This window comes from Mirounga leonina, unplaced genomic scaffold, assembly GCF_011800145.1.
Source record: "Mirounga leonina isolate KUSES-001 unplaced genomic scaffold, KU_Mleo_1.0 Mir_93, whole genome shotgun sequence".
Lineage (NCBI taxonomy): Eukaryota > Metazoa > Chordata > Mammalia > Carnivora > Phocidae > Mirounga > Mirounga leonina.
In genome coordinates, this window is record NW_023270854.1 from 22,076,047 (window position 1) to 22,090,669 (window position 14,623).

Here is a 14,623-nt window from a genome sequence, read left to right on the forward strand (position 1 = left end):
TCCCCTGAGAGGCTGTGTCACCCCTCTATGAATAGAATTCTACTCTGGGGTGGGGGGGAGGGAAGAACCAGCTGCCTTACATAACCTTTCACAAAGCCCTACTCATTCTCTACCGGGACCAGAAAAGGGCCTACAGTTCATGAGCTAAGCAGAAACTTCTCTTACGGGGAGGAACACTAGTGATTTTCATTCAGATTGATCTAATCTGCACAGCGGAGCCCCCACATTCTCTTCTGTACCGTCTGACGTGGAGCACACCGGTTAAAGCTCTCCTGTCTGCCAACACTGAGGAGCAAGAACTTCAAAAGCCCGCGCTGCGCTTCCTGCCTATACAGCTTTACTCTTCAAAAACCTCAGTTCTGCCCTCCTTCCCCTGCCACAGAAGCCCAGGCAGATGAGAACTTGGGCCATTTCATGGCCTGAAGATAGTTCCCTATCCCAGGGCGAAGTTCACCAGGGGGTTGCCCCTCACAGTCTCACTTTGAGCACGTATGTGTTTTTAGCATCAGACTTGAGACATGGAGGAGGGAGGGTAAAGAAGGATCCAGGGCTCCCATGTCCCTTTCAAGTGCCTGCCTTTTCCCCTGGGCATAAGTATTTTTAAGGAGGAAAGGGGACAGTGGGGAGGGGGACAAGTATGGAATGAAAACCAGCAGACCCTTTTAAAATGTGCCTTCTTATCTTGAGCATCAATGAGAAAAGAAGGGGAAAGGCAGATGGAACACCTAAAGAACATTTTCAAGGGCTTTTTATCTCAAGGTAAATAAAATATGTCATGGCCTTCAAGAAATATATTAGCCACGAAACCACAAGCCAGAGGACTTTGATGTTGGCATCCTTTGCCATTGCAAGACCAGCTCCTGAAGCCGAAGCCCTACAAAGAGGCTTCAAACTAACTAAAACTACCTCGTATGCCTGGAGCGTTTTCCCCATTCACGAGATATTTACAAAGAAATAGAGCAAGGGTACTTGCTGTCCTAGGGCAGTGTTTCTCAGTCACCCCAGATTCTCATTCAGTAAGTGTGGGTGTGGCCTAAGTTTCTGCATTTTTAAAAAGCTTCCAGGAGTTGCAAATGCTGCCAGTCCCTGGACCGCACTTTGAAGAGCAAGGCCCAAGGACACTGGTTCTCAAAGTTGGCTGCACTTTGGAATCACCTGGGGAGATTTAATAACTATTTCTATGTTAGGCCTCATCTCAGAGAGTCTAATTAATTGGTAAGAGGTAGGGCTGGGCATTGATACACAGCCCCTCCTCCAGAGAGAAGACCTTTGGGACAAATTATACCTAGCGCTATACATTAACCAAGCAAGTGCTAGCTTCCAAGTATTCAGCTAAGTGGATGCTAGAATCAATGGGTCTGTAGGAAATGAATGTGGTTAATCAGAGAGAGTTAATGGAGGAGGTTAATTTGGATGAGGAATCCACACAAGGTGTGTTATATGGTGCCAGGTTTGAGCAGTACTGCACAGTGTCAGGTCTAACTCAGCAGAAGCTGTTAACCTCTCACTGCAGCAAAGGCAAGGACCAAGGCCTGCTAAACCCTGGCCCCTAAACTGAGCATGGGCTGGATTTCAAAACTGCTACTGGAGTCTGACTATCTTATTTTATTTCTAAGTCTTTAAAATCTTCAACTACAACAATAAAATTGAGGAAGGTTCTAGGGTGGTCTGCCCATGCCTGTGAAATTTTCTATTTATAAAGACTATCCCAGCATAAATCTAGCCCATATTAAGATAGTAAAAATAGCACTGATGGAATACTTACTGTGGAGAATAGACTAGTTATTTTTTTAATCTAACTGTTGAAGTGAGTTGGAAAAGAGAGATTGGTTTTGTCTCCATTTCACAGATGGGGAAGTCAAGGTCAAGCCCAATAGCTAGCATGCTTTCCTCCCTCAGGTGCACCACCTCTCATCATGACCAAAGACCACACACAGGATGATTCAGTGACTCCTTTTTTTAACCTGCAGCAGTGGGGGAAATGTTGCAAGCTCAGTGACTTCTAAATGAGCTGTAACTTAAAGCTAAGAGAACATTCATCCATGTTTTTAAGAAATAGTAATGGAGAGAAAATGTATATGAAAGGAGCATACTGAGAAAATAATCTGGGGAAAAAAAAACTTAGGTTCAGCTTTTCTTTTTAATTCACTAAGAGTGATCAGGCACACATTTCAAAGGCAGACATAGTGAAAAGAAACATCACCATGACAATCCTACTTGTATAGAAAAGGTGAAGTTCTTTTTCCCTCTACTCAGTGATACCTTTCCAAATGGAAGTAGCCTGTTACACATGCTTATTAATAATCATTTGCATTTGCTAGTCTTTTATACTTTTCAGAAGTTCCTTTCCTTTATCACATTAGGTATGTCCACACAACCCCATAAGGTATTTTTAGACACACAGGATAGGTTCATAAATTCACACCTGATAGTTAATATGAAAATCAGGGCAAAGATTGCCTATGTAATTTGCTTAAATTTTTAAATAACCATGCTGAGATTAGAAGAAGGTCTTTGTTGTGAACTCATTTCAATCCATTCAACCAATATATTGAGTATGAGAAAGAGGATCTAAAAGTATTCTCCAGCCTCAGCTGAGCCAAGATAATGCTTAGTTCTCTGGGCCCTGGATACACTGATCTTCCTTGAGCTCACTATGCTTCCTCCCACCACAGGTTCTTTGCACTTACTTTTCTTACCTATCATTCTCTTCCCTCCCCTCTCAAACATGTCTCTTTAACTAAGTTAACTCATTTTTCAGGTGTCAATCACAACTTCCTCAGGGAAGGCTTCTTTAACATACAGTCTGAGTCACTCTCCTACAATCCTTACTTTTTTTTTTTTTCCAAAGCATTATCTCATTTGAAATTATGGATTAACATATTTATTTGATTAGCATTTCCATTCACTAGGCTCAAAACTCCATGAGGCAGAGTGCCTGGCACATACTCAATAAATAAGGAAAGAATGGGTCATGGAAGTCTAGAGATATATTTATAGCAACAGGCTGTCTGATCTACCAGGAATACCTCTGATATCTTCATTCTTAGCATACTTATAGCTTTAGTATAAGTGTGATTGACAACTTTTGACCCTCCCTGCTTTTACTTTTGTTTTGTTTTGGCCAATCAATCTAAAAATACAAGGATGAATGAACTGGCTCTGTAGCCCATCTGGCTAATATTAATATATTAATGTTATAATGCATAACACTGTAGTTGATATTTTTCAGAGTCTGTCTCCACTTTGTTTGTGCTCTTTTTTTTAATGAGTACTTCATTCTGCCCCGTATTCTACTTAGCCATGTCTGTGCCTGTCACCTTCATTTGATGATAAACCCTTGGAGGGCAGAAACACATTTAAGACTTTCATTTAATTCTCTGAAACCTATAGCAAATGCTCAGTAACTATTATCTTGAATCAACCTCTTGATCTTACTTGATCCTTATGATACCTCAATGATTTTATTAGGCACTGATAGTCCTATCTGAAAGATGAGAACCCAGATTTGAAGAGAGACAAATGTGTACCCATGAATGACTATACAATAAGTTAAAGACTATGCTAAAATCTGCAGTTTCTAATATATGACTTGGGAGAGCCTACTTAGAAGAGCCATTAAATTGGGGGCCCTTGATGACCAGAAAGATATAAACAAACTAGAGGGAGTTCAGGTAAGAAAAATAAACATGATTAGGCTTCTGGAGGGGTATGAAGAGAGACTAAATAAACTAAGTATTTATAGTCTCATCAAGTAAAGACTAAGGAGGGAAAACAAGAATGATTTGAGGCTAGAATTACCTAACATGCTTCTTCATAGAAGAGGCAGAGTGTCACTGGAAAGGGAAAAGAGGGGCCAGGGAGCTGGGTGACAGGAGCAATGGGAAGCACGTTTAGAACAGGACTATCTAGGACAAAGTATAAAATAAATTTTTAACAGTAAGAACTGATATGCTGCTGAAAAGTTTCCCAAGGGAAACAGTGAACAGACCATCCCTGGAGATGTTTCAAACCAGAGAGAAAAAGTAACTAGAAATTGTCCTGCAGGGAACAGCCTCGCCCAGACATTAGACATGAAAGGGAAGGCTTTGCAGATTTTCTAATTTATATTCTTCTGGGATCCCATGAGGCTGAGAAAAGATGTGGCAACAATGGATTGAGAACTCTGGGTCCAGAGGGTTTGCTCAGATGTCTCAGCCTTGGTTCACATCTCTAATGAGTCAACACGGAGGTAATACACCAGGAAAGCCACTGCTAGCATATCTATTGCTTCATTTCATCAAGGGCCCTTCATTAGTCTGTCCCATGGGAATTGGTGAAACAATTATGAACCCAAACAAAAACTGAGAGGTGTGCAAGCATGAGCAGTGTTTGAAACCCACAGTCATATATGTAACAGTGATCCTGGGTCTATGTATTTTACCACGCTGGAAACATACCCAAGTTCAAAGGGTCAGACTAGGGTTTTTAATTCAGACTTCCTATCTCCCCTTTTAATTATGTGATTCAGTTGTCTTTAGGTTTCATCATATTCAGGGGATTATGCATCAAATTATGCCTGGTACCCCAGCATCCTGCTTCCTTGTAAGCGATATGCTACAAAGACATAATCAACAGGATAAGGCAGGATACTGACAAGGCAAGGGTTGCTCTAGATAACCAACAATCTTACAGTGGCTAAGGATCTGTTTTCCATTTGGAAGGTGTTTAAGGAACATCTGTGCTAAAATAAGCATGATGCAGTATCAGGCAACAACCTCCTAAAAGTCAGACTACTGATAACATCTGTGCCTAAAAGGAAAAGGTTGCTCAGTAGGAAAAGCAGAAGAACTACTGATAATACCGATGCCACCAAAGCAAATGGTTGTTCAACTAGAGAAACAGAATAATAGAATTATCTGGCTCAAATCGTAAATGACCACTAAATGTATGGGGAGAAAATGTTCACCTTATTAACCATCAGGGAAATGCCAATTAAAACCACAGTGATACGCTAATTTATATCCCATGGGGCAGAGGGGACTTTCCTATGCTCCTGGTGGGAATTTCAATAGATGAAACTTGTCACCGCCTCCAAAAAGTAAAGATGTCCTTTCTAGGACTCAGCAATTCCACTCCTACATATGCACCCTAGACATGATGGCAAATTTGTGTTGGGGGACACGTATAAGAATGCTCATAACACTATTGCTGGCAAAAGCAAAATGCTTCTCAAAAGTCCCTCAATGGTAGACTAAAGTCTGATTAATTAATATCACGGAATATTATAAGGCAAAGAAAGAGACTCAAATACAGAAATGTGCATCCTCAATCCTCATATGAATCTCAAATACTTAATGTTTAGTAAAAATGCAAATCAGGGAAGAATGCATACATTTATTTCATAATGGTTAAGTACAAGTAAAGCAAAATAATATGCTAAAGATGCATGCATATGCAGCAAAACTATAAAGAAGGCAAGAAACTAATTAACATAAAATTAAGAAAATTGCTGGTGGGTACACGGGTTGTTTCATTATAATTATTGTTATGATCATCAATATATTATTAATGATAGCAAGCACTGTATATACAGGGTAGTTCATAAAAAATCATATAATGTTGAAACTAGCAACATAACTAAAAGTTATGTAGTCTACACCACCATTTAATAAGGAAAAACATGTTGCACAAAGAAAAATGGCATCCAAAGTAATATCGAATTTTAGAAATGTTTACAAACCCATTAGATTAAACCAATTAGCTGTTTTTTCCTCTAGTGAAGGACTCAGGTCCTGATTTAGAATCTCTTTTATTTTAGACAGAACTGCAAAAAAAAACTCAGTCCATTATTTCTTAGAAAATCAAAAGTAGAAAAGGACTATTCTGAAGAAGTCTTAGAACAGGAAGAAGTTCCAGCTGGACCCAATCAAATAGATAAAATGCATTCTATAAATCAGGAAAAAAGTATAAAGACAACAAAACAGCAACCCACGGCCACTTGATGGAAAAATAAACAGCCCTGCATGATGTAATATCCTCAGAAATCACTGCTATAATATCAGATAATATAATAACTGAGTCACAGTGATGCTCTGGATCTATTAAAGAAAGATTATATTATATCCTACATTCTTAAAAGACCGCTAAGTGAGAAAACGTTTTTTAAAGACTATGGAAAAACAAGTAAATCTAAAAATGTTGCCATTTAACTAGAAATTTCTGTTATTGACAAAACTGACATGAATAAATAACATTTATATTAACTGTTTAACTCCTTTGTTCTCTTATAAAAATGTAAAAACATATTTAAGAATATTTTTGACACTAGAATAATGTTGGCATTATTAGCCCTGTTAGGTCAAAATGCACTAATGAGTTGGTATTTTCATTAGACCGCATCATAAAGATTAATTCAGTGGAACATTTTTGTCCTAGATACTCTCAAAAGTAGCCTTCTAGCAAGAACCAATCTTTAAAGGATGAGCAAAGGACAAGGGCAAAAATCTCCAAATTGTAACACATACCCCTGTTAAGTCCCATCATAATAATCACAAGGGATATAAAGAAGCTTCTTCCCTGGAAACTGTGAGATGACTGAGCAAGCAAGAAGTCACAGAATTTGGATGTGTGAAATTAAGCTAAAGTACATCATGAAAATAAGACATGAGTTATAGGCACTGGGCTTAGGGAATTTAGCAGAGAAGAGAAACTTTCCCACCCAAGACATGTCATAGTAATAGACTTTAAAAATATGATCAATAAATATGGGATGATTTGTGTGTTTTCTGGTTGAACTTAGCCCCCAAGAAATGAAAGCTGTGAACAATATGGTGGTTTGGAGCTATTTATAAAAAACAACATGTACTAGCATTACCATTGGCAAATTACCATCAATAGTGATGAATACTATTGAAGGAATACTCAACTGTACACATTACTACATATTTCTAAACCATACCACCAGACAGAGTTCAGGCATTTCGAAACCATCAAGAAAAACATATTTGCTAAACAGTGGAGTGAAAGGGGCTGCTTTGTTAACCTCAGGCTAAAATTTGTCAAAGAACTTTAGAGCACTATAGTAATTTTGATCATCAATCAGCCAACCTGTATTTCGGCATGTTAGTACAGTGCTAAACCAGAGAAATATAAGATAAGGAATCAATAACTCCACTGTGGTAGGAAGGAAAAGCATGGTTCTAAATTGTGCTGTAATTTACCTGAGTGCTGCAATTATAAAGGTGTACAAAAATTTGCATTTTATTTTTTGCTATTACCCACTTGGCATATGTAACATGTAATTTCATCTTGCATATTTCTTTAGTTGGTCTATAGGGAAAATAATCTCTGGATGGTTCATCCTGTCTTATAGACAGGTTTAACATTTGCTTTTCTTGAGGTCTTGTTTTGAAGAAAAAGATGGATCATCGCCATGCTACAGATATTATACTACTACTAAGAGATGCTTTGACCTCTGATAAGTAGTAACTTCGAAGAAAATTAAATTTATATTATTCCAACCCGGTAACAGCTTCCTGAAAAAACAGCATGCCCGGGTTGGCATAACCTACTATCCTCTAGTAGGCACTCCTCTATCTTCTTAATGTTGATGAGCTCTGGAACTTCAATAATACTAGCTGAGAGGCCACTAGTCAGAGTCTGCTGTGTTAAGAGCACTACTTAGCTGTCTTCAGAGTACAACTTAACTCTCCACTAAAAGAAACACTCGTGAAAATTTTAAATTTTTAAGGCAAATCCCCATGACCTTGCAAAGTATAATACAGCATTGTAAACACACTGTCTATGGACCAGGGGCCTGGATTCATGGTGACAAAGCCTTTCCTGGGTTGTATCAGGAGAGGCAGTATTGAGGCCATACAGTTTATTTATTTTTTTTTTTTTAAAGATTTTATTTATTTATTTGAGACAGAGAGAATGAGAGAGACAGAGAGCACATGAGAGGGGGGAGGGTCAGAGGGAGAAGCAGGCTCCCCGCCGAGCAGGGAGCCTGATGCGGGACTCGATCCCGGGACTCCAGGATCATGACCTGAGCCGAAGGCAGTCGCTTAACCAACTGAGCCACCCAGGCGCCCGAGGCCATACAGTTTAAAGAGGAGAGCTCTGATTCTTAGAGACAGGCGGGAGAGAAGTAAGCCACCCACTCGCAGGCTACAGAGCAATTTGCTGGGCAGTACGGTGATACTTCATTCGGTGTGTTTCAGTCAAGAGTTAGTGAGATCCCAGGCTGTGACTCATTAAGGTATAACTGTTGTGACAATTCATGAAACTCTTCAATCCTCCTCGGGAGCATCAAAATGAAAAAAACAGGGCAAAGCAAAAAGAAGACTCCACATTCACATTTTATGAATTGTCAATGCACGCAGTATTTATCACTCCACGTTAGGGATTACAGTATGTTTCCAGAACCAAGTGACTTTTTATCTTCGGTTAATTAATCAAGTAATCCTCAGTGGGCTTATGCCATTATTCTCCTTACATAGGCAAACTAAGGTTTCCTGAATTTATGTATACAGCTCATCTAAGAGATTATCAGCTGAGGTAGATTAAGCCACTAAAGATGTATCGTTTGAGCTGGTTGCTGTGTAAGAAACACCAAAACAGAACAATGCATTCCTAACTTGATGCAAGTTCCTGAGAGTGATACAGGCCATACCCACAGAAAGTGGAAAGCTCTATAGCCAGGCAAGAGCTCACTCACTAGTGAAATCACAATGGTTTCCAGAAGCGTCCTTATGTAAGTGGCACTATTTTAATTCAGCCCAATGTCACACATTTGGAATGGTGGCATATGGAGGTGGAAATCCCCTTTTCTTTGTGTGCATATGATTGGGTTTTCATTTAAGAGCCAGAAACAACTGCACTCTTTTCTAATAGAGTTATCCTGTCCAGTAGAAGCCAGAGGACGAAGTTTTACATGCAAAGTTTAGGGTGGCAAAACTTCTCCAAAGCATATTTGGTTCAAAATATAATCTTAGGGCCCAGTCTTCCATGGAAAGAGCTTCTGTGCAGAAACTTTAGCACTGCCTGTAAACATGTGGCATCACCTAAAAAGTGGTTTGGTTGAGAAGTCAAGATTTAAATCAGGGCTGGTTTCTAAAGGACGGAGATGGTACTAGATGACCTCACTGTGTGCAGCAAAAAAACATTCCAGGAGCAAATCACATGCATTTGAAGAATCTTAGATGATTGGATGTAGGAAAGAAGAGATTCAGGCCAGTGAAGAAAAAAACATTTCCCCTCAGAAAAGATTGCTTTTGAGGATAGAGTGCTGGGATTCCTCTGGAAGATGCGGTGCCATCCCTTCCCTCTCCAGGAACAAATAAAAATATCCCCTTTCTACCCACAAGTTACCTCCCCCAAATCGCTTGTCAAGTTTCCCATTTCTGAGAAAACCATTCTACAGCCTGCAAACACCCTGTACTCCAGAAGAAACTTTCAGCACGGCTTCATTCAGGAATTTAGGTAGGATTACAGTTCTTCCTCTTCAATGAAAACAGTAAGGAAGTTTGCTGAGAGTTTAACTTGCCAGACAATAAATGTAAGTCATACACACTGAGAAGTTATAAATCTCTCCCCAGAAAAAATGCCTATCAGCAGCTCAAGCCAGTCCAGCTTTTAAGAGCATTAAAGCAAATGCACTAAGCCTAATATATTCACATATAACACATGTGGTGGCTGTTTCACATGCTTCATAACTCAGAGGGTAACTGCTGCTCTGTGGGATATGGATGCTGTGACAGGTTGCTGGCGATTCATACTGCCACACTCACCCGGAGTGGACACCCGGGCTGCCCAGGCACCCTCAGGTACCGCCAAGCTCCACTCAATGGAAAAACCCAGAAGGGGACATCTGATCTGCTACGGTTGAGGGATTAGAAGGGGTGGGTACTGGAGGCAGCAAAACCTCATTTCACCATGTCCAAACTACATAAACTCTCACAGATTTTTGTCAATAGAATGTAACCCAAACATACAGAGAATTAATTAATAAACATGTATATCTGCTATTGCCTTCATTAACATCCAACATCTAAAATTTTCATCTCATCAGAGGTCCCAAGACTCTACTTAGTACTTTTGCTGTGGCTCAAGTCAAATATATAAGGAGATGGTATCTACAAAAGCCACCTGAAAAGCCACCACCCTCCTCCAGCACTTAGTCCTCATCTCATGCCAACACTGTTCCAAGATGACCTTTGTTATGTCATAATGGTTTCATAAAAATCTACAGCAGCTTCAGACTTCATCTAGGAAGTGGGAAAATATCCAGTGCTATTGTGTTAGTCTCCATAATCCTTTGTTACCAATCAACAAAGTCTTTGAAACATCCTGCTGAATGGGAATTTCACTACCCATAAACTAGGCATTTGGCCTTATTAAGGGCACCTCCTACTGGTCCTTTCATAGAGTGAACCATTATTTCTTCAGCATTAATTCCCTCCTATGTTCCTGAAGAGGAGAAATTGCTACTAAGAGAAAGAAGAGAAACAGATTAATGAGCGAAGACCAGACTGATGTGAACTAGCAATATCTCAAAACTGCACCATCTACTTTCTCAGGGCCTGTGCAAAATGCATCACGATTCATTTGCAATTAACAGCAATAGATTCAGAAATATAGAAAAGCTTAAAGATTTAGACCCGCAAGCCTATCCATAGGCATATCCCTTTGTATATGTATATTTTTGTCTACCTCTTCAAGCATAGAGCTGTCTGTTGAAGTGAGGATGAAATTAAAATAAAGCAGTAATACTATATGGCCCCAAATCTCTAAGTAAGAAAAATAAACGAGAAGGGAATATTTAATTAATTTAGATATAAGTAAAACATATATAAATCTCTATTGCTTTATCCCCTTCCCCCCACCGTTGGCCAAAGTCACTTGGGTAACAGCTTTACAATATTTCAGTGTAACTGACAAAACGTCATTGTCCATTTTTGCACACCTTTGTCTAATGCAATATTTTCAGCCAAGGCACTTCAGGCCCAGCCTGGTGGACTTTCTACCCAGCGAAGGATGCCCCCTCTAAACTTCCCCTTTCCCTTCCGTGGGGGTGTCCCAGACCTCCTGAAAGAGCGCAACTCTTGTCTTCTGGGAAGAAGGGTGCTCCCCGCAGCAGGCTCTAGCGTCTAGCGAGGAGGGAATTTTAAAAAGACACCTATTCATTATAGCAAGGACGCCCCCCTCCCCACCTTCAGAGGGAGTAATTGCCGAGGACAAAGCTGGGGGTGGGGGGGAGAGAGAGGGAGAGAAGGGAAACGGGGAGGAGGGGACCGGCCGAGAGGGAGGAGGGGAGGGAGCGCGGGCGGCCTGTCGAGCAGATGCGGCTGTGGGCGCGCGCGTACACACACACACACACACGCACGCACGCACGCACACACACACTCACCCCTCTCGCTTGCTCGCTCTGGCTGGCCAACGGACGGACACACACGCACACACCCCTCACTCTCGCTCGGCTAGCTCTCTCAGGCCAAAGGAAGGTGAGGAGTCCCGTTGGTGTGGATGCGCAGATTCCGGCGGAGGCGCCAGGATCTGGGGAGCCTTCTGCTGGCCCCGTGTTTGACTGAATCCCTAGCGACCCGCCGGACAGGCGCATCCCCGACTGGGTTCGCAACCCTGGGCCACGCAGCACTTAGCGGGAACAAGAAAGCAGGAGCTGCAGGCGCCCGGGGGCAGGGCGCTTCGCAGTGATTTACATTCCAGTCCCTGTTAATTTCCAAGGCGTGGGTTGAGGGCTCTTAACCAGCGCTCGGCCCCTGCCGGAGGCTCCTCTTCTTTCGGATAAAGAGAAGGGGAAAGGTAGTTTCCAAAGGGATTTGAATGCTCAGTCAGCTGCTCTCCTCTCCTTCCCTGCCAGGTCCGCCCCCTGTATCCCAGTGCCTATCCACACTTGTAGTGAGGCCCGGCAAAATGAATGGATGTTATAGTAAGTCATTTTGCTCTTTTTCTTTTCTTCTTTTGCCCGTGAAAGCCCCCAGCTCCGTATTAGGAGACTGCAGCCGCCCTGAGCATCCCTCCGACCCTTTCTCCTGCTATAACCCAATCCAATCCCAGTTTTGACATTTTTAATTAGAAACTGCGCTTGCCAAATGTCAGGGCCAGGGGGCTGGTTCCCCGGAATATCAATTATTTGGAGTTTGGAAGTATCCTGGAGATATACGGAGACTTAGCTTGCTAACTGTATAAAACACAATAAAATAAAACACACCTCTTTCCTCCTGGCAACTCTGTGCTTTTTTCGGCACCGCCGTCCTCTCCCCCAAAGTACCCAAACACATTAGCTGTCCCTTTCTCGGTTCTCAATCACCAGGGCTAAAAATCCAAACCTGAGACTCACATAAGCACATACTAACGACTCAGCCCCACCACCTACATTCTGCACAGACTTCCCCAAAGCACCCCGATGGATGAACCCCCCTACTTGATCCCGTTGCCCCAATTCCCCTTCCCTTGGTAGGTTTCCAAGGCTTTAAGGATCCAACCCAATTCCTTTCAACGACAGCCCCATCACCTGCCTCCTCCCTGCCCCAGTCAGTCAGCTCTCCAAACCAACTCAAGTATTTGCAAAACGAAAGATGCAAGAAGCACAAGATTTAAAAGAGCAAAGAGGCACCCCTCTCCCCAATTGCCAACATCCTCCGCCCCCACGGGGAAAAAAAGTCTTCCAGTCTTTTATCATCGGTGAGGAAATGGGGAGCAGAGCTAGCGCAGATCATCTTGCTCTTTCTTTCTCTACCCCAATGCTAATACTCCCCAGATGAAATTAGAAGGGAAAGGGGGTAAGTATGGGGGTGGGTGCGAGGAGAATAAAGGAAAGAACCTCTTACCGGTGACTTGAAGATGTGCGCTGAGCAGGGTAGCTCCGAAGAGTACAAAAGCCAGCTTGGGTACCCGAACACATCCAAGACTATTCTCCATATTTCAGCCAACACCTTCGGGGCCGGAGGTCCTGGGCAGCGGCGGCACTCACACACATGCACTCACACACGCATGCACACATGCACACACACGCACCGAGCCCCTTCGGCTTCCTCCTCCTCCTCCTCGTCCTCTTCCTCCACCTCTTTCTCCACCTCCCCTGCGCCTCTTCTGCCTCTTTCCTCGTCCACTGACAGAATCAGCAGCCAGAGGAGACAGCAAAAAGTTCCATTTGGTCCAAGAGATGCCAAGCTCCAGTAAAACCTTAGAAAACTAACTCAAGGAGACAGAGGGAGTGAGAGGAGGGAAAACCGCTCTCTGCGGGGCTTGCAAGTCATCAATAAAGAGAATATCCAGAAGGGACCAAGAGGAGACAGAAAGCAATCCTGTGATGGGGCTGTGCATTAAAAGGTTGAGGCTGGTTCTCTGTCCGTGGCTGGGTAAAGTTGAAAAAGCAAAATCCTCATGAGAGCTGGGGATGCTGTTCGTTTTTCCTCCAAGAGCCAAAGGGACCGAGGGAGGAGAGGCAGGGGTCTGCGGGGTGGAGCGCTCTCACTTGTTACTGGGGTGTCCGCCAGCGGTGTGTGAGCTGTGAGTTGGAGCCGTACTATCCATTGATCCAAAGAAGTGGAGGGCTGGAAGGGAAAATGTGGAGACCGGAGGGAAAAGAACTGGATCAGGCAAAGGTTCCACGGGAAGGGGGTGGGGGCAGAGAGATGACGGCGAAGGGAGAAAAGAGCGGTCGGAGGAGGCTTTCAGCAGCTGCCTTCGCCTGGTCTACATATCAATGAGCAGGGATGCCCTCTGTGGGCAAAGCGTGGGAAGTCACTTTTGTCAATGGAACCAGCGAATGTTTGGAGTGTCTGGGGTTTTTCAGCTATCCCTTTTGACATTCAACCTTTGGGAAATTATTGTTATTTGACGGTAAAACCAAGGCAGCTGTTTAAACTGGGTCAGGTGGCCAGGGCATTTACCTCCTTCTCTCCTTTCAGCATTATTTAAAATAGAATTTTTTATCTGGAAAGAATCACCTACTCCAACTCCCTTACCAGGACAGATGGGAAACTGAGGTCCAGAAACACACAGGACAAATGCGAGACCACTGTTTTCTGACAAAACAGCTAGGATCCTCTTTTTGTAAGACATCTTATTTAGTCTGTGTTCTCTCTAAACACATTTCAGTGCTCTACTCAACAATTTTTAAAGCATTACCATGTTCCAGGTGCCCCATTAGATCCCATGAAATATAGATATGAGAATTAATAAGACTCAGTCTCTATCCTCAAGGGGTTTGTGATCAGTTGGAAGAGAGGCATAAATGGATAATTTTAAAAATCATGATAAATATGATGGTCCATCTAATGAGGAGGTGTTCTGTTAGAGTGAACAGTAAAGCCCTCTCAGGAAATTGTTTTAAGCTGACTTTCTTTGCATATATCATCTCCATTGCAGGACCTCAAGCTCCTTTGAGAGGAGAGGTCATATGTCATTCATTTTTGGCTCCCCTTGGATCTAGCATAGGATGTATAAAACTACACACGCTAATATGTTTCTGTTGAATAAGTGAACTTACAAATTAATGAACCTGGCCAGGAAGGATGATGATAGAAATACCACTCTCATAAAAGTTCTTCTGAAGAGCTGTTGAGCTGCAGATTCTCTCCACCACTCGCTGGAACTCTATGTGACCCCCCAATTT

The 14,623-nt window shown here is 42.4% G+C and overlaps 1 protein-coding gene across 1 annotated transcript in view; it reads right to left on the reverse strand.

Annotated features, from left to right (window-relative positions):
* The window catches only part of DCC (DCC netrin 1 receptor), a 1,173,370-nt gene extending 1,160,446 nt beyond the window's left edge, over positions 1-12,924 (reverse strand). The window contains exon 1 of the mRNA XM_034996274.1: positions 12,834-12,924. Within this exon, the coding sequence (XP_034852165.1) occupies positions 12,834-12,924 (91 nt within the window). The remainder of the gene's footprint in view (positions 1-12,833) is intronic.
* Between the last annotated feature and the right edge of the window lie 1,699 nt (positions 12,925-14,623).